We start from the raw sequence: 18374 nt of genomic DNA on the forward strand, positions 1-18374 counted from the left end.
GGGAGAGGAGATGGTCAGATAGGGAGACATCATGCCAACAGGATAAGAAGGAAGGGGGCAGGACCTGCACAGAGCAAGAAAAAGAAAGGGAGGAAAAACAAGTATATTGAGTTATGCAAGTGATAGGAAGGATAAATACCACAGAAGAAACAAGGGCGTGTATGTTGAACAACACAAAAAGGAACAGCAGGGCCAGAAAGTAGACTTCAAGGAAGGAAAAGTTGTAGAGCAGTATGTAATAGAAAATAGTCACAGGACAAATGGAATGGAAGGTGACTGTTCTGCTATGATTTCACCTGTCTCATGTACAGATCGGATGTGGCTCAATATAAAGATTCAGGCAGCTGAGCAGGAAAGCTAAATGCCCAAAGAAAAGGAAATGGTCATTCTTCCAGCATCTATCCTTGGACATTCAGCTCTGCTGCCCTCCACCTAAGCCTCAGACAACCTTATTTCACACCATATATCCAGCATAGGATGACACTTGCTTCTCAAGTTAACTCATAAAACAGCTTGGGTTGGAAGGGACCTAAAAGATCATCTAGTTCCAGCCCCATAATAACAGTTATTTAATTCCTAGAAGCAAATCCAGAGTAATCCCAAGAAGGGTGATCTTCAGCTTGGTTAAATGGAGCACCGCCGTACGGCTGATGTACTGAGCCTGTTCTCCTGTTAACAAACTGAGATGTTGCTGCTGTAATTGCTTTTATGGTTTAAAAACTGACGAGCTCATCTCCCAGTAGGCCAAGGAGGGGGAGCACAGGGAGGCAACCGTGTGATGAAGAGTGCTTCAACCTTTCTGTACGAGGAAATAATGGACGGGGGGATGTAACAAAGCCAGATGTTAAGATGTGAAATGCACTTAAGGCCTCGAAACAAATTAGGAAAGTGCAGGGGAGAAGAAAAGGACAGCTGCAGTACACCAGAGCTCGTGCCCTCGCATTTAGGCAGTAATATGCATACCAGAGGAAATCCATCTTAGTTATATTTTAAAACATGCTTTCAGATCTCTTTTCCAAAAGTCTGTTTTGTGACCAGTGCATTCCCTTTAATGTGGCCTGTCACTGCCTGGTGCTAGAGGCAATGGCAGGCAATGTGACTGCTTGGCTGGGGGCTGCTTGTTAAGGACGAACACAGCAGGAGTGTCAGGGCTCAGATGAGCATCTCAACTCTTCACTGTAACACAGGAATGTTACAAAACTTCCCTTTTCAAGGCTAACAAGAACTTTGCAGTGGGAGAGAAATTAAGTCAAAGCATTGTAGCACCCTCTCGTGGTAGGCTGGAAAACGATTTTCTCATAAAGCAGCAGCAATTTACCCCTTTCCCTTCTTCCTTTCTTTCTAATTGTGAGCTGCTGGGCACTGCTGGCTGCTGGGTTTTAGTCCAGCTAGGCTGGACCTGGAAGCCAATTTATGTCTTAACCCCAGCCCATGAAATGAGAAAAACGTATTTTAGCAGAAACACTGCCACAAGGCTGGCACAGAAAGTCACAGCACCCTGATGTTTTTGCCTTTAAGAATTTAAGTATATTTAATGATGATGACTACAAAGAGCAAACAGACAATCTGGCACAGCACTGGATGCTGTTATGACAAAAGCAAGAGCCGAAGCTGCCAGCCATGGGTTTCATTAGGCAGTTATGGCAGGCTTATGCAAACCACCATTTGAGCTGCCACCAGTTTTGCACAGCACTCTTAAACCATCCAACCATGGGAGAAAGAAGTAGGAAAAGCAGGCTGGCTGCTCCTCTGCACCTCCTATCAGACTCCAGTTATTGCACTGAAACAAATCAAAGCCTCGGCTTCTAACAAGAACAACCAGCTCATTTCTCACAGCGATGGAAAACTTAATACCAACAAAGCTTCTTGAGAAGATGTGATACATCATTTCCTTATTTATTCTAAGAATCTCCTCCAGACAAAGCCTTTTTAATCTGATACGGTACCTCTGCTTTCTCTGTTTACTCTTGAGATTTTAAAGCCAGCCACAAATAACTACTGGGTAAAACCAACAAATACAGCACCGAATAACAGGCACAGAGCTTATGGTTAGTGGGGAAGTATTCTGCTGTGCTTCACTGGGTAATTGGGACAGAGCACAGCTTTCATCTGGTATCGGTTACAAAAACACTGCTGGTCCCTTCCAGGCTCTACAACTCTCCCTGTCAGAAAAAAAATAGAGAGAAAGATACCAGAGAAACATCCATCTGCTTGGTCAGGAGGCACAGCACGGATTCTCTTGAGCTGCAGAGAGCAGACCCTCACTGCTCATTCAGGTTACTGCACAAACCACACAGCTCATCACACCTCGCTTGATGCCAATCCAGCCAGTGAAGAAAGCAGGTCTGAAACCAAAGCAGAACTGAGCGCCATCACCAAGTGATCAAAGAAAGGCTCCCAGCAGCTGATCAAGGTCCTGCCTGTACCACAGCCTTCACTGTGTAATCACTGTGCCACTCAAAGGGTACCTGTACCAAGGATCAGTGATATTCTGAACAGCACATGTAGGACATTTAGAAATTTAAAGCTCAAGTCCGAAGAAGTTGCTATTTTAAATTTAGGTACCTTAAATCTGAGCCTTGGAACTGCCAACTGTTAGACACCGTTAGTATTTGCTGGTTTACAGCTACTTCAAGGATGGAAAAAATAGTTATGGAAGAGGAACTGCAGTTCAGCTCTGAGACAAAGGACACAGTTTCTCTCCTTCTACGCTGGACACAAAGAAAGCCTTACAATGAAAGTGTAAGGTGTGTGTAAGAAGCTGCAGTGAGCCCATCTCACACAGCCCAGCTCAGAGCAGCACAACACAGAGCTCTGCTGGGCACAGCCATTCAATGGGGGAGGAAAGCTGTGCCACAAACTGTTCCAGAAGATCTCGGATGCTATTCACGTGTCTATGAAGAGCTCATTTCACTCTTCCCAGATGACATCACTTGTACCAATTTTTAAAAAGTTTGCAAAAACAAAGACTTCATTTATTCCTAAACAGTCCTCATAGTCTCACTGATTGGAAAGCTGTGATACGTGAGGTCTCTGGACCACAAATTACACTTTAAAATGATTTCTTCGGAAATCCTTTCAGGGCCTTTTAACTCAATAGTTCCTCCAGACTCCTCCCATCATTTAATGCATTTCAGAAATACCTTGTGCTCTTTGGTTTTCTAAGCAGCAACCCAAAATTGATATTCTTATCAGTTGCACAGCCCCCCCCATGTTTCTAAGCAGCAGGACTGAACAGTCTTGTTAACTCTGTGACACTGCTGGTTAGCAAAATGAACCCAGGGCAGCAAAGGCTTTGAAATAATACTGAGAAAAATATTATTTTAAAGCATTATTCCTGAAGTTGAACAGCTAAGCTAATATCTCCAGTGTACAAAAATGAAGCTTTAAGGAAGCTTTCCTTAGGGCACAAGAGCTCTCCATCCCCAGGTGGAGGAATGCAGGAAAGGAAGGCAAGAACCTGGTGTGGCTGAACTGGGACCTGCTGCAAAACTGGAGAGCAGAAAGAAAACGCACAGGCAGTGGAAACAGGCACAGGTACCATGGGAAGACTATAAGGAAGCTGCTAGGCTGTGTGGGGTTGGGGTCGGGAAGGTCAGCGTCTAACTGAACTTGGGTATAACAGAAATGCTAAGTCACAGCCTGAAGCAATGATTGAGCACCTGGTGGGAAGGCAGGGCTCAGGTGTGTGCAATGAACCTGAGTGATGGAAGGGCTGGAGCCAGGATCCAACCCTTCCCAGCCCTCATTTAAGGGTTGGCAGTGGAGGTGAGGGCATCTCTTGCTGGAGATCTGTGCATATCTGAGGCCTTCTGAAGGTAAGTAGATTTTTTTTTTCTTTTGTTTCTATGTGTTCTACTTGAGAGAGACAAAGGTAAACAAGAACAGCAGAGGTGAAAACTCAATGCTTTGTTGTTGGAATTATAACAATAACAAGGAAGGAGAAACAGGCCAGATGCACACAGGGTCACAAATGCAGAATGTTCTCGCTCTTGTATCCTCTACTCTGACCCAGACAGCAGCACATGATAGTTGCTATGCCTTTGCCATACAGCTTACACCAGGAAGAAGCTGCTTCTGTTTCCTGTCAGTGTTAAATAACAAAGCAACAGCAAAAAAGCAGAGATGAGCCCAAAAGCCAAACCAGTAACACGATCTAATGATGGGGGAGAGTAAAATTGGCTTAGGGAAAATGAGTTTTCCTTCATCGAAGAGCAACTTTTCTTATGTGAAAAGTTCTCACGTGATTATTATCACAGAATATCTTCAGATCAACATAAATGAAGCTCCACGTCGATTAACAACTTTTTTTTTAATTGAAATGTCATAGATCAAGATTGTGAGGGCAATGTTTGTGGCTGAAAACACTTATCTGGGTTTGGGCAGCGGGGTGGAAGGAAAGAAATGAGGAAAACTCTATTGTAAGGAAAATACTGTATTGACACTTAAAAAAACCCCACAAAATACAGCCATAAAGTCAATCCAATTCTTAGTGAAGCATTTCTGTTCATTGTTATCTTCCCCTCCCCATGATGGAAAGGCGAAGTATTACATGAAAAGGCTGCCTATGTGAGAGTTAATGTGCACCCAAGCGCAGATAAGCAGCCATGGTGGGAGATGCCTGCGTCTTCCTATGAAGACCACAAAGCACACGAAACTTCCTAAGCAGATATTGGTAATAGAGCTGAGCCTTGTTGTTGTGGTTTGCAGTGTTACCAACAGGAAGCCTCAATGGTTTTGTAACACTCAGAACAATCTCTCTGGGTAATACCAAGATCAGTCTTTAAAATAAAAGAACATATTTCATGACCACAAAGCCAGACAGATGCCAGTGATGATGCTGTAACAGTGACAGAAAAAATTCAGGCCTGAGAGCTCAGCTGTGTTACCAACTTGGCACAAGCCCGTGCTTCTCTGCTGGTGGTCCAAACAGCCATGAGAACTGTTTATCAGCACATGATCTTCTGAATGCTGTTAGGAAGGAACCTGAAAGCCTATTTGCAGATTCACCTGCGAAGCCAATCAGGAACACATTCACACCACAGCTAGCAAGCCCTGCATCACTCCTAATTCTGTAGTGCTGCAAGAACAACCAACCATCTGGCAAGCAGTAATGCCAGCCCTCAGATTCTGAAAGTTATAACCCAGGTGGGGCCTTGGTCTGCACTCATCCATCCTTGGCTTTCTTGAAGCAGATGAAAATGAATTTGGCAAGTCACTAAGCAGCCTCACCTGTGCTACTTCCAGTAACTTTCACACACATCCCTACCAGAGTGAGTATAAAATGCTGCTGCTTGGTTCCTATTAGTTGCATTTCTGTGTGGTATCTTAGCAGTGTGAACTAGTCAGCTGTCAGCAGTAGTTAGAAGACAGTCAACATGAAGTTGTGACAACTACCAGAAATGGGCTAGAATAAACCATGCTAACAATTATCTAGCTGTATTTCTAAAACAAGATCTAAAAAGTATGATTTGATTTGAGCAACCTGACATATGCTGAAGCAAGTAGGTCACAGAACAGGTCACTTTTTCTGAACGCCAGTGAAAACATGACTTCAAGCCTACTGTCCCAGAATCTGTAATTAGCACTGAGATCTTCCTGAAGACAGCCCTGCTGCAGTGTCACTAGGAAACAGCCCAGCCCTCTCTTAACTCTTAATTACAGGAGCTGTCAGTTCAGCTAGATTAAAAAAGATGATTGAAGCTGCTTGTGACAACTCACTTTTGTGCCCAATAGCTTATAGAGCCACTTGCCACTGATTTGTTCACTTGGCTGTGTCCTTATTTCAAGAAAAATGTACAATTTTTTTTTTGCCAAACATTGCACTTGCAAGCAATAGAGAGTTTGTGAAATATTGCTAGAACAACTTGTACCACGCCATCTGCTGCATGTGGAGAGCTGAGAAACCACAGATCTGCCTGGGCTTTCAGACTGCTTTTTAAGATAGTTCTGATCACTGTGTTTGTCAGTAACTTCATTTCAGCCTCACCTTCAGCTGCGCTCCAGCATACGTGAAAAGTACCTGAGAAATATATCTGCTGTATGTCAGGAATCCAAACAGACCTGTGCTCTGTATTATACTGTCCCTTCTGAGTCAGCAGAGTCCTCTCACTTGTGAAGTACAGGATGCAAGAATTCCAACTCAAGGGATGAGAATGAACGTGCAACTGAAGCTGCAGGAGTAACTCAGCTGTCGTGGAGGATGATGCAGCAGAGAATGAGAAGGCTGCAATTTCATATTCTGCAGGAGACGTTCCTCCAGACACTCAGCTGAACTATTCTTTATTCCCCAAATGATTAGTTAAGAGTTATTTATACCTTATGGTCCCACAAGATTTCTGATTTACAGTACAAAGAGTCAGGCACTGAATACAGTGATTATATTCCATCTGCGTAGGGCATTTACTGACAGGAAAGTCTGCGGGCAAGGAGCTCTGGCCCAAACTCACTGCTTTTTGCTGGGACGAAAAAATAAAGAACATTTTAGGAGGCCCACAAAGTGCAGTTGTTAAACTGACCCTATTTTCTCTCCCTCTTTCCATTTTCCTGTACCCAACCCTTCAGTTTCACTGGATTTCAAAGGGACAGTTATTTGTGCTTCTTCCTATTTTAGAATGTTTTTATCATGTGGCATAGCACTCCAACTGCCTTAGGGGAGCTTTAATGATAATTTTATTTTTAAAAGTATAGGCTTATCTTGCTTGACCTTGATGCACTGAGCAAAAGGTTGCTAAACCCCTCCTCTAGAAAACAAAACAAGGAACAAATGTCCTGCGCCTGCTGGATCAAAAGCTCAAGTGTGGCAGTGCCTTTTGCTACCCCAAAATATATCACCAAGGCAACGGCAGCAGTACTGCAAACAGGTATAGCAAAGGCCTCCCAGCCAGGATTTAAATAATCTCATTTTCCTGCAGTATGTTTTCTTCAACACTCAGCAAGTCTTCTCGGAGATGAAAAGCATGCTAACACCATTCCAAAGGGTATCCTGGTACAGGAGGCGGTTATCTCTGCTCTTTGAGAAGAAAACATGAGCGTGTCACTGCTTAAAGGCCATACAAGGAGCCAACCAGAGCCAACACCAATTGGAATCCCGTGGTTCTCAGTGGCTGTACCCTTTCTCTCCAACAAACTACCTAAAGGATAAGAGAGAGCCTACCTTCCTGTTCTCCACCCTGCTCTTTCTCTAGAAGGAAAACAACCTGTGACAGCACCAAGAACTCTTGTCTGGCTGTACTGAACTGGAAAAAAATGATCTTAAACTGGTGTCTGCTACAGCTTCTTCCCACTGCCTCTGTGGGTCCAGTTAACCCTGCAGCTGCGTAAGAAGGAATACAAGTGTTTCAGTTCATGCTTCTCCCCTGCAGTACATCACTAGTAAGCAACGTGCTTGGTGGTACATTGCTTGCTTTTCTAAGTCACAGATCACATGCTAGGAATGCTAGCATGAGGTACTTAGAAGGCATAACTGCAAAATTCACAGCTGATCTTCTATGATTCTACGATCTTGAAGAACTCTGCTCCACTGACAGCAACCCACACAACTGTATGGCAGCTGAGTAGAAAAGGCCTAAGCAAGCTGATACAATGGTGAGCTGGAGCCCCAAGGAGCTGAGAGGTCTGTTCTCATGGCAGAATAGCAGGCTGCTACAATGCAGCTTTCTCTACTCTTCTTATAAAGTGGAAAACATTTTCAAACTCTTTGTTTCTTCCAAAAATAGGTACAAGCATTACTTCTGGGTATCTGTACATAACTGTAGCTGGAACCTCTGTAGTATAGCAAACAACGCTGGGACAAACTGGCTCAACTCCATCTCCATCTTTCATAGACAAATGCACTTCAAGTAAGTTGTTTAGAAATATGTTTTGGGTTCTGGTGGCCTAGCATAGGAGACTGTATGCTCAAGTACAACCACCAGCAGCTACAGTGTTCAGCAGGGTGTTCAAGGAAAGCTTGCAGGAAGCCTGATGAAGTAAAACAGGAGAAGAAGGTCAGTGAGTGAAAGCTAAGAATAGATCTCATGAAAAAAAATCTCAGGTAAGGGAAGTCAGAGTCACAAAAAAAAAAAAAAGAAGAAATTGCTGAGAAAGGAAGTTGGTTCCAGATCCAGGAATACGATGGATTTTGGTTATTGCCCAAGACAGGTGTTTAAATGTACCCGATTTTAACTAGCTTTTGCTATAGATTATTGCTCATGAGCTTTTCACTCACACCGAGTGGAACAGACGTGGATATATGGAGCTGAGGAGTTCACCAATACAGGATGGGAGGCTGAAGGTTGCCCTGAATCTCTCCAAAGCAAGATAGGAAAAAAAAAAAAAAAACACCCACAAACTTTTATCTAACCTAAAAGATTACAAATCTGCATTTTATTTTCAACAGACACTGTGCCATCTGCAAAAAAGGTAACTGAAGCAACAAAAGCCTAAGTAAAATGAAATTCATTACCTTACTGCTGGAGCAGTAGCTGCACTTCAAACACCCTTTCTGCTTCTCCTACTACACACAACCTTGTGAGAACAAGAGCCAAGCAGTCATTATGGTACCAAAGCACTGTAAGTCAGATTGGCACGTGCAGGACTCTTGCCTGCTATGTCATGCTTGGCAATCTATACAGCAATTCTACTCTGTCTCTGAAGCTGTACATGTCAGCAAGCTGAAAGAACGAGGGTAGATGCACAGCAGAGATCTGAATTTACAGTGTTATTCTGTTTTACAGTAATGTTTTCCTTTTCCCCAAAGCGCCTTCTAAAATGCAAAAATACAACAGTGTGAGACACCAAATCAATGATACTGTAGTTAAAAGAAGCAGTGAAATAGTAATCTTTAGCTGTAACTGTATTAATAGTGGGTCAAGCATTTCAGTGAGCGTGGAGCTGTTACGGTTTTCTAGTTGATGCTGTTCCCTGGACTTAAAAGCTGTGATAACACTGAGAATTTAAGCAGCAGATTTAGTGCTGCACTCTTGTTTTGATTGATGCTTCCATGTCAGCAGTCACAGCAGATGATATTTACATTTAGACTGCTGCTTGAGTGTTCCTTAATCTTTCTGCCTCTGCTCATTCTATTGAGCAAAATGAAATATGTATTGTCAGAAATAGCCTTGTTCCATAGACGTTGATGTCTCCCTATGACAAGGCAAACCACGATGCTCTCCAGAGCAGATTCAGTTCTTCAGGGTTACAGACTCATCCACGCACCTATAGCCTCGGTACTCGTGCTGAGCCAGTCCTTTTATGGCACCTCCTAAAAAACCGTGTCTTCTATTAGGAAGTTGTCAAACCAAGATAACAGATAAATATCAGAGGTATAAAAGGTTGGGATTTGGAGCCGTGCGAGAGATTACAGAGATGAATCGCGCCGCATCGAGCGCTTCTGCTCACAGCCATGAGACAGAAAGGCATAAGCACAAACTTCAGCCGCAAAGCGGCTGGATGGCAGCCGCAGCATCCCAGGCAACAGAAAGAAAGCCCTGTGCCACACAGACCTTGACAAAGCAGGAGTTACCGATCCAGACGGGCGCGCCGCGAGTCCCTCGATAGAGCGTGAGCCCCGGCTCGGCTCGCAAGCACATGGAGCGGCCGTCCTCGTAAACAAACCGGCGCCGAGCCGCGCCGTGCCCCGGGGCCGGGTCAGCGCCCCGGGCCGCATCCCCGGTCGCCCCCGGGACGTGGCAGCGCAGCCCAGCGCGGCGCAGCGCCATCCCCGCCCGGCCGAGGCGCCGCTCCTCCCCGCCCCCCCGGCCCAGGCGGCCACAACAAAAGCGGAGTGCGGCAGGGCGCTCTCGCCCCTTCCCCGCGCGGCCCCGCCGGCCCCTCACCGTGCTGCGCGAAGACGTTGAAGCCGCCCTCGGCCGCGCGCCCCGCCGCCTCCCTGCGGCGTCCCGCCGGCCTGCCCGCGCCGCTCCCTCGCGGTCCCCTCGGCTGCTGCTGCTGCTGCTGGGGCGGCGGCTGCTGCTGGAGCCCGGCGCCCGGCTCCCCGACGCGGCCCACCTGCTGCCCCATCGCCGCGCTGCCGGCCGCGGCCCGCCGCTCACATGCCGCCGCTCCCCGGCCCGGCGGGCGGCCTCCCGCTCCTCCCCCGTGTGCGCGGCCCGGCGGCTCCCGCCCGCCCCCGCCGGCCCCGCGGCGCTCCGGCCTGGCGCTCACGGACTCTCCCCCTCGGCCCCCGCCGCCATCTTAAACCACAGAGCGCCGGGAGAGGGGACAGAGCGGCTCCCGCAGTCCTCCCGGGGAGGCCGCCCCCTCCCAGGCTGGCGGGCGGTGCCGCCGGCGGGCGGGGGGTCGCGGCCGCGTCGGGCCGGGTCGCGTCCTCCTGAAGTCGCCGAGGCGTCCGCGCTGCCCGCGTTACGGCGCCCCGTTCCCGCCTGGGGGCGAGAGCTGCGGGCTGTGACCCGGGGCTGGGCAGTTCGGGCGTCAGGAATTGCTAGGTTCTGCACGGGCTCCGCGCTCGGCCACGCCGTGCGATTTTGGGGTGGTCCTGCGGGGAGGCGGCGGGGCCGAATGCACGAACCCTGCGGGTCCTTTCCAGCTCGGGATGTTCGGTTGTTCCACTGCGCAGGGCGACCTGTGAAGGTTCCTCCCGGCTCGAACAGTTCCATGGTTCTACGTAAACCTGGGACCGCTTTCCCACCTGTGCGGGTCAGAGCGCGGTGGGGAGGCACTGGATCTGGAAGCTGAACCCAGCCCTCTGCAGGCCCATTTTCTCATTCTGCGTGCACTGTTTCCCCCCTCTGCTCTGTGTACGCTTCCCACGCCGCGTGCACCTCTCCCGTTGCTCACAGGGCCCCAGGTGAACTGCCCTTCTTGTCCCCTCCTGACCCAGGGCAGGAGGCACAGCCACACGAACAACACCGGCGTGTTGCTGCCCAGGCACGGCTGGCAGCAGCATCTCGTCATCAGGTGGCTGAGCACGCACTGTAACTAATTGGTGTGCAACCAAACCCTCTTCTTTCAGCCTCTCTAATCCCGCATAAGGCTCTCCAACTGAAGCAAAAGGGGGGAGGTTTCATCCTGAGAGACAGCGATGCTTGCTGCAGTTTAGAAGACCTGAGTTCTCAAAGGTGTTTTGCTCTCCAAGCTGGCTACAATTTTAGCAGTAAAGGCAGTGTTTCATAGCAGTCTTTGTTTCTTCATGGATCAGGTGCAGGGCTGTCAGACTCAGGTGCCCTCACCTCATCGCTGAGAACAACATTAAACTCACTTGTTGATACAGAACCAGCCAGGCCCCAGGGACCCACAGCAACCTGTGCCTGCATCAGCCCTCCTGTGGCCATCTAGACTGGGATGCTGAGGAGAAACTCCTCCATGGCAGTCAGCTTGCCTGTGTGAAGTGTCTAGTGACATTTCTAAGGCCATATTGTACCTCCCCTGGGTCACAAGGTGTGACCAAAATGCTACCCATATTGTCACATGCACCTGAACTGCACCCAGTTCTAGTGCACTGGCTGGGCTGGTCCGTGCTCTGACACAGACTAGAGTGAATAGGAGCGAGGAGCATGAGCAATCAGAAGTGCCTTAATAAATGCATTAATAAGCTAGGAACACTGGGGAGATCGGGAAATAGAGACAGGCTTGCTAATAACAAAGCAGTTCCTAAAATAGCACTGGGACTATCTGGGGTACACTCTGCCAAACCAGGACTTCGTGCAGACATGGCTACAAGAGTATGAGCAGAGGGTGTGCGTGCAGGATGGGCAGTCCTGTGCAAAGCTGATCGACATGGGTAATCTCTGCAGTGGAGATATTTCCTGGTATCCTTCCAGCTAGAATTTGCAGGGTTTGGCATTTGTAAATGGCTTGCCTCGTAAACAAAATGTATGTTCTCTGGAGACTGGGGAGAGACAACGAACATAAAACTCCTCTGTGCCGTTTGCAGTTGCCTTGTAGGATAGAAGAACTCTCTCATATCAACAGGAATGGTACTTTTATTTCCTAATGCCTCTTTACTCGCTGATCCTAAAGAGCTAACCAGAAGAAGGCCATTAGCATTTCAAAAGGAGATGCCAACATCAAGAGACTATTATGCTTAGGTGCGCTAAGGAGAATTGTGTTTAATCACTGCTCTTATTCCTCAGGCCTTATGAAATCCCTCACTCCCTGTATCAGCAGCTTGTGCACATGTAACAGCTCGCTGTGGGTTTCCTTAATGTCTGACTGCTTGGAAAATGTCTGCCACACAGTAACATCTTAACTGGGGGTTAACAGGGACTTTGTTGTAAAGGGAAGGGGTCTGCAGCATGGTTACTGTTTGCTACTCTACAGCAGTGTTTTAAGACCGTGCCATACCCTACATAAGAAGCTTCAAAACCAGTGCCCCAGTTGTGGTCAGTCTCCTGAACGAGCTATGTCCTCGGGCTGTATCCCACTTGGTTCTCTCAGCAACGTATTTTAAATGGTGTCATTTCCTCTGGCCCCATGTAACAGGGGATGCTGAGTCCTGGTTGGTGCCCACCATTCTGAATTACCTAAAAGAGTGATGGGGATATAAACAAGAAGCTCCCCGAACTGAAACTGACCCTGTGTGACTGAGTCACCGATGACGCAGAGCCACACCACTCCATGTTGTTAGAACAGGGGCTAATAAGTATTTACTTCATGGAGTGTCACAGTTATAGTTAACTATGCCAAGATTACAAACTGCTTTTGAGAGGAGATTTTTAAATTTGCATCAGTGCTACCCATTTATTGTCAACTGTAATGTTATCAGGCACACGCAGTATCAGGAATTGGTTATATGTCAGAAGGTAATTTCAAATTCTTCTTCAAATTTTGAAGAAGGCTGGCAGCATGTGGTACCCTAACAGTTATTGCCCTCCTGGCAATTTTGGGTTCCCAGTCAATCTGCCATCTCATGAGCTGTTTGAGTAAGGGATAAAAGCACCAAGGAACAATGGCAGCATTGACGTTGCAGTAATAGGCCTGACCAGAAATGTGGTATTTCCAGCATCACTTCAGAACTGACTTTAAATATTTGCCAGATATCCATTTCTTGAAGTTTCTTCTAAGTACTAAGAATGCATTGCAGCACATCCATGGTGTGCTCCAAATATCACAAGATCAAGTAATTGGTGGATGAGCAGTGCTATGCTTTACATGCCATGAACTCACAGCTGTCATTTGCATGAAGTGTGGGTTCTGTGCCAGAAGAAGCCCATGGATAAATTGGAGACTCGTAAGCCTATGTTGAGTCAGCTCAGCAATTTGGATTTGTAACTTAGGAAAAATTAACTAGCATTACTGTACTGGTAATGTGAAAATTAATTCTAGGAGTAGTCTTTGTTCTTTTTCCAACTCATACACCTTCTGTGTACTGAAGCTACAGAGAGAACTATTAAATATTTGGCCCATATTTAGGAAGTGGACGATATTAGTTGAAGCATTTGTTAATTGCTTAGGACAGCAGAAGCTTAATCCCAATTGAGGCATTTGGAGAGTTCCCGAGAATAAGGGAAATGTGTGATTCCCATGGCAGGATTTTCGTGCTCCTGCTGCAGTGCAGGAGAACAGGCTGTGGAAATAAGGATGGCTGTAACTCACCTGGGACGGCTGCAAAAGGCAATGTGTGATGTCCACTAGGTGGCCCGGGCATTGCTGCTGGGTGTACCTGTAACACCCAGCCTCGGTCAGTGCAAACACCAGGCGGCCTCCTCTGAGTCGAAACGAAGGGGCTCTGGAGAAAGGCAAGAAAAAAAGAAAGAGAAATTTAAAGATGTGATACAGCTTTTGTGACAAGAGGTTAGTTACCCTGCAAAAAACAATAAAACCTGTAAGTGCTGAGCCATTTCAAAGGAGAATGTCATTTCTGGATGAAACACACACGAACGCTCATCCTTTCGTCTCCGACTGACGGCTCTTAACACACAGTCTGCAGAGATCTGTCACAGCACAATGGTTGGCATTTCAGCCTTTTAAAAGCTATTTTTAATCTTTACTATGATTTAAATTGTGTTACAGTGCATGCAAGATTGCTTGGAGTGCATGCATGCCTGTTTAATGGGAGTCTACAGACACAAACTCTTTCCTGGGAAGGAAGGTTTGCTACCAGATTTTGGCCAGCAGCATAGAAACATTCACGCACAGCCTCTGACAGATGACATTTCTTCTGCTACTAACTGCTCTTTTGGTCCACCATAGTTAACATTTTAAAAACTACAAACACACGCTGTGGTTTTGCATTAGCCGTAGTGCCCAGTTAACTAACTGCTCTCACTGGGTTACAGCTGTGTGTCCGTCCTTGCCCATATATCTATTAATTGCAAATAGGAACATATTGACTGCTCTGAGGGTTTACATGAACTGTTCCCATCACGGTACAACCCATAACCTTCTCGTAGTGTCCATCAGGGGAGAGCCAGAGGTGCAGGGGCATGGAATAAGCAGTTTGTTGGACTTCTTCAGCAACTGCTTTCCTGTCTGCTGTATTTGTGAGTGCTACAGCTGCACCGTCCTTCCCATGTGTCTGTTTAAGGCAGGAAAAGAGGTGCAAGGGTATGTGGATAAGAACATTCAGAATGGTGTTTGTTTGCCTTTTTCTCTAGAAAATGGGGAGAAAAAAAAAAGAAAAAAGAAAAAAAAAAAAAAAGATGACAAGCCTCTGCATCTGTTGGCAGTTGCAAATCAGTACTCAGCTTGGCCAGCGTGATTACTGATAAAGTACATTTGCTGAGGTAATATGAGGTTCCCTGGTGGTGTTGCTGATGATTCAGGCTTTTAGGTTTGTCTGCAGAAGGGTCAATAGGAGTGTTTTGCCACCAGCGTTCCAGCGCTGCTTCAAATTCATATTTAGGAGCCTAATTCTTTTGGTTTCTAATTTATTGAACAGTGAGAGATGTCTATTTGCAGACAGAAGCTTTTTGTTCTGTGTTTTCTCTTCTCACTGGCTGGGAGGTTTGTAGCCAGAGAGCTGACATTTAGCTAAGGGACAGCAAACACTTCAGAGTGCAGTACTCTCTCAATGCCTCAAGTCCAAACTCATCCCACCCTACCCTCCCATGATAACTACTGTGCCGTGTTTGAATTAGACTAAGCAAAGCACCATAGTAGTCCAAAACAAAATAGAGGCTTCATTAGCTCAGAAGAAAATACATCCTTCTCTTGGTTTTCTAATAAGTGCAGTTAAGATTAAATTGAATTCAGACTTAACAGCACTTCCTTCCCATGCTCTTTGCCTCACATACCGGTTTCCCCTCATGCTTCCTCCACCTCTCTCTTCTCTCTCGCCCCCTCTGGCTGTCACTCATGCTCAGAATGCTTTGCCAGCCAGAGAGTTCTTCAAGTTCAGTCTCCAATACTGCTACAAAGACCTGGTAGATTCTTCCTTGGCAGGCTTTCTAATTTAATTATGCAAGAATTGCAAGCAATCGCTGCGTCTTTCAAACGACATTGTGTTCCTGCCTCATACTCTAACACAGAATTAAATGCCTTCACTTGGCAGTTCTCAGATTTAATGTTGTTTCTTTGGAAAGTGCTCAGCCACGTGAAACTGAAAACAAAAATGCAACCAAACAAATGAAGCAAACAAATCAAACCGTGAAAGCCTCGTGGTTCTCTGAGATGTTTCTGTGACTGTGTTTCCACGTGTGAGCACACAGAGCAGTACCCAAGGGATCAGCATAGGCGTTTGGAATCAAACCTCACTTCAGTTTAAAACTTGTTCATTCTGTTAAACATGCAAATATTTCCATTCTCTTTGCAGATTCCGCCTCTCTGCTCGTTACCAAACCTCTCACAAGCCCTAATCTTCCTCTGATCGGGCTCTTAGAGTGTTTTGGGTGGTCTGTAGTTCGACTGTAAACTTGCAGAAGTGGGAAACATCTTATGAAAAAAACTTACACTGTCTCATTTCGCATCCAAATTCTTCTCCCATACCAGCTGTGTGTGTTTGCCTAGCAGCAAGTCTTCTGTTAATGAATGACTTGTTCTCATTAGCTTGTCAGGCTGGATATGTAGCCTGCAGTTCCTACTCACACAGAGCCGCACGCCCTCCCTTGTAGCTTCTGGTAAAGCAAATAATGAGACATACAAAGCCTTGTGTCTCTGAGTTTGGCCTTTGCACGTTTAATCATTAACTAACACAGAATGCCAGAATTAAGTAACTAGCTGGTGGTTAAATATATTGAACATCAGCTGAGTCCTATGGGCTGCCTGCGGTGGGGTTTGCTGCAGACTTTGCCATTGGCTGCCACTTCTAAGGCCTGTGTAGAAGAGAGGAAAAGTTGTTTGCTGAGAACTACTCGGCAGAGCCAAAGGAGTTGCTGACTCCATACATTTGTTTTGTGAAAACTGAAATCTGAGGTGGATTTTCTGACACCTGGGATGTTTCCAAAATGAAACTCTGTGCAACTTTGCCTAACTTTGAAGCTAGATGTGCTTCGGTCAGGAGACTGGACTCACTGAGCTCCAATGAGCCCTGCCAGCTTACATTCTTATTCTGTTAAAAGTTGAGATCATCTGCAGGTTTCCTCCATTCAGAGTATTAATAGACTGTCCTTTAGCCTGGCCGAACTCTTCACAAAACTCACAGGAGCTGAATATTTCCGGAACCTCTGCTCCTCCATCTGATTTGTGTAAAATCAGCCATCAGGTTCAAAAGTTACTGGAGGTAAAAGATGGAGCAGACAGACAGGCACTCCCCTCATCAAACACACAGGACAGCTGCATAAGCCTTGCCTTCTTAAGACAACCTTCCTTCCGTTTACTTTTGAGCGGAAAACTTGTCAAGTGTGCACTGAATGAGGCCTGAAGCTGTGTTGTATATTCCCAGCTGCAGCCAACCTGAAATAATACCCCCCTAGAGCCAACAGCACATTTCATATAGCTGAGACATTTACTGTACAATGGGAACAATGCAGAGAAGTTGAGACATTTAAGCCTGAAACCCGGGCATCTTCTTTCTGTCAGAGGTTATACTGTTGTGCTCACATGGGTGTGTGTTAAAGTCTCCCTTTAAGCACATTTGTGTCGTGTGTGTCTGTTACCTATCTGTGTCATCCTCAACTTTCTCATACCCGAGAGTGACAGAAAGGGGAATTTGACCTCAGCATGCTAGAGACCGCCTGGCTGTCTGCTGTCTGCCTTTCCCTTTCTGTCTCTTCTTTCTCAGGATGTAGTCACACTACAAAATTACCTTGAGTGATCTGTCTCAAAGTTTTTCCCAGGGGTTGCTCGCGATAAAGGGCAGACGTGTGACGTGCATTGACAGTCTGTGCTGCTGCAGGGAACACTGAGACAGTGTCAACCCACTGTGGGTTGGACGTGACCCTGAGATTTCTGTTCACCTAAGCCAGCTTTGCATCCCTCGGCATCTCTTCTGCAAGGGGCCAGCTGTATTGCTTCAATCCACAGAGCTTGCCTGATCAGCTGAGTGATTTTCTTTTGCAGCGATGGCAGCAGGCTGTAATGTTCCCTTTTCTCTCAGTTTACAGAAAACAAAGCTGTCTCCTTCAGCTTTCAGTCGCCCCGGAAAACATTAGTTTTGTGTTCCTGGGAAAGAGCTTCATAGCATTTCTATTTTCTGCCTCACAGGGAAGCAGAAACTGTGAAATTATCAGCATCCTCTGTGTCTCTGTGCGTTCCCTGGAGCTGTTATACTGTGCAGTCTGAAATAGAGATCTGCCTCAGGGATTTGCTAATGATGCATTCAGTCCCAGCATGGCACATGCTCATTCCTGGGGAGTTACTGAGTTAGCATTTATAGTTCCACACTTTTCCTCTGAGTACATGAAACCCTCTGATTTTCTCTCAGCACTGAGGTCTTGTGCGTTGGATTCTCTTCTCATGACAGCTCGTTTGGAATGCCACCAGAAAGCTTTCAGCCTGGATCTTTCCTTCTAAAATCACAGACTACAGTAGCATCACACCAGCGATTCTCCCATGACTTGGTGCCTGATCATCAGGCAACAGAGAAATGCAGTCTTTCGGAGGCACATTTTCAAAATAGCAAAACTAAGACATTTGCAGTGAAGATGGGTGATTGCTAGTGTTGATGCCGGATGCCTTTTGCAACTGAGTAAATGAGCTCATAAATGAAAAGCAAGGAGCCAGCAGACAGTGATGAAAGCACAAGAGGACAAACCATGGTAAGTAAGCACTGCTGGTTGTCCTAATGGTGCTAACTTGGCTACATGATGTAGGGAAATGGCAGTGGTAAAGGATGAAGTTACCTCACTCAAGCTTACCCTGTCCTCTGGTTTGTTTGTCAATTCTTGTTTCCCCTGACACTTTAGGCAAGGGGAATTTTCTGTGTGCGTGAGCAAGGGTGGAACCAGCAGGAACACTTTTACTGTATTTCATAGTAACTTGCTAGCGAAGACAAGACTTTTCTTGCATGACCTACATGCCTGAACTCAGAATCCCTCTCCCAGGTCTGCCATCTT

At 46.4% G+C, this 18374-nt stretch overlaps 1 protein-coding gene across 1 annotated transcript in view; it reads right to left on the minus strand.

The window, feature by feature from the left end:
* Positions 1 to 10083, minus strand: part of ABL2 (ABL proto-oncogene 2, non-receptor tyrosine kinase) — a 35631-nt gene extending 25548 nt beyond the window's left edge. The window contains exon 1 of the mRNA XM_031595588.2: positions 9819 to 10083. Within this exon, the coding sequence (XP_031451448.2) occupies positions 9819 to 10002 (184 nt within the window). The 5' untranslated portion in view covers positions 10003 to 10083. The remainder of the gene's footprint in view (positions 1 to 9818) is intronic.
* Positions 10084 to 18374: the final 8291 nt, after the last annotated feature.

This window comes from Phasianus colchicus, chromosome 9, assembly GCF_987193195.1.
Source record: "Phasianus colchicus chromosome 9, bPhaCol1.hap1.1, whole genome shotgun sequence".
Classification (NCBI taxonomy): Eukaryota; Metazoa; Chordata; class Aves; order Galliformes; family Phasianidae; genus Phasianus; species Phasianus colchicus.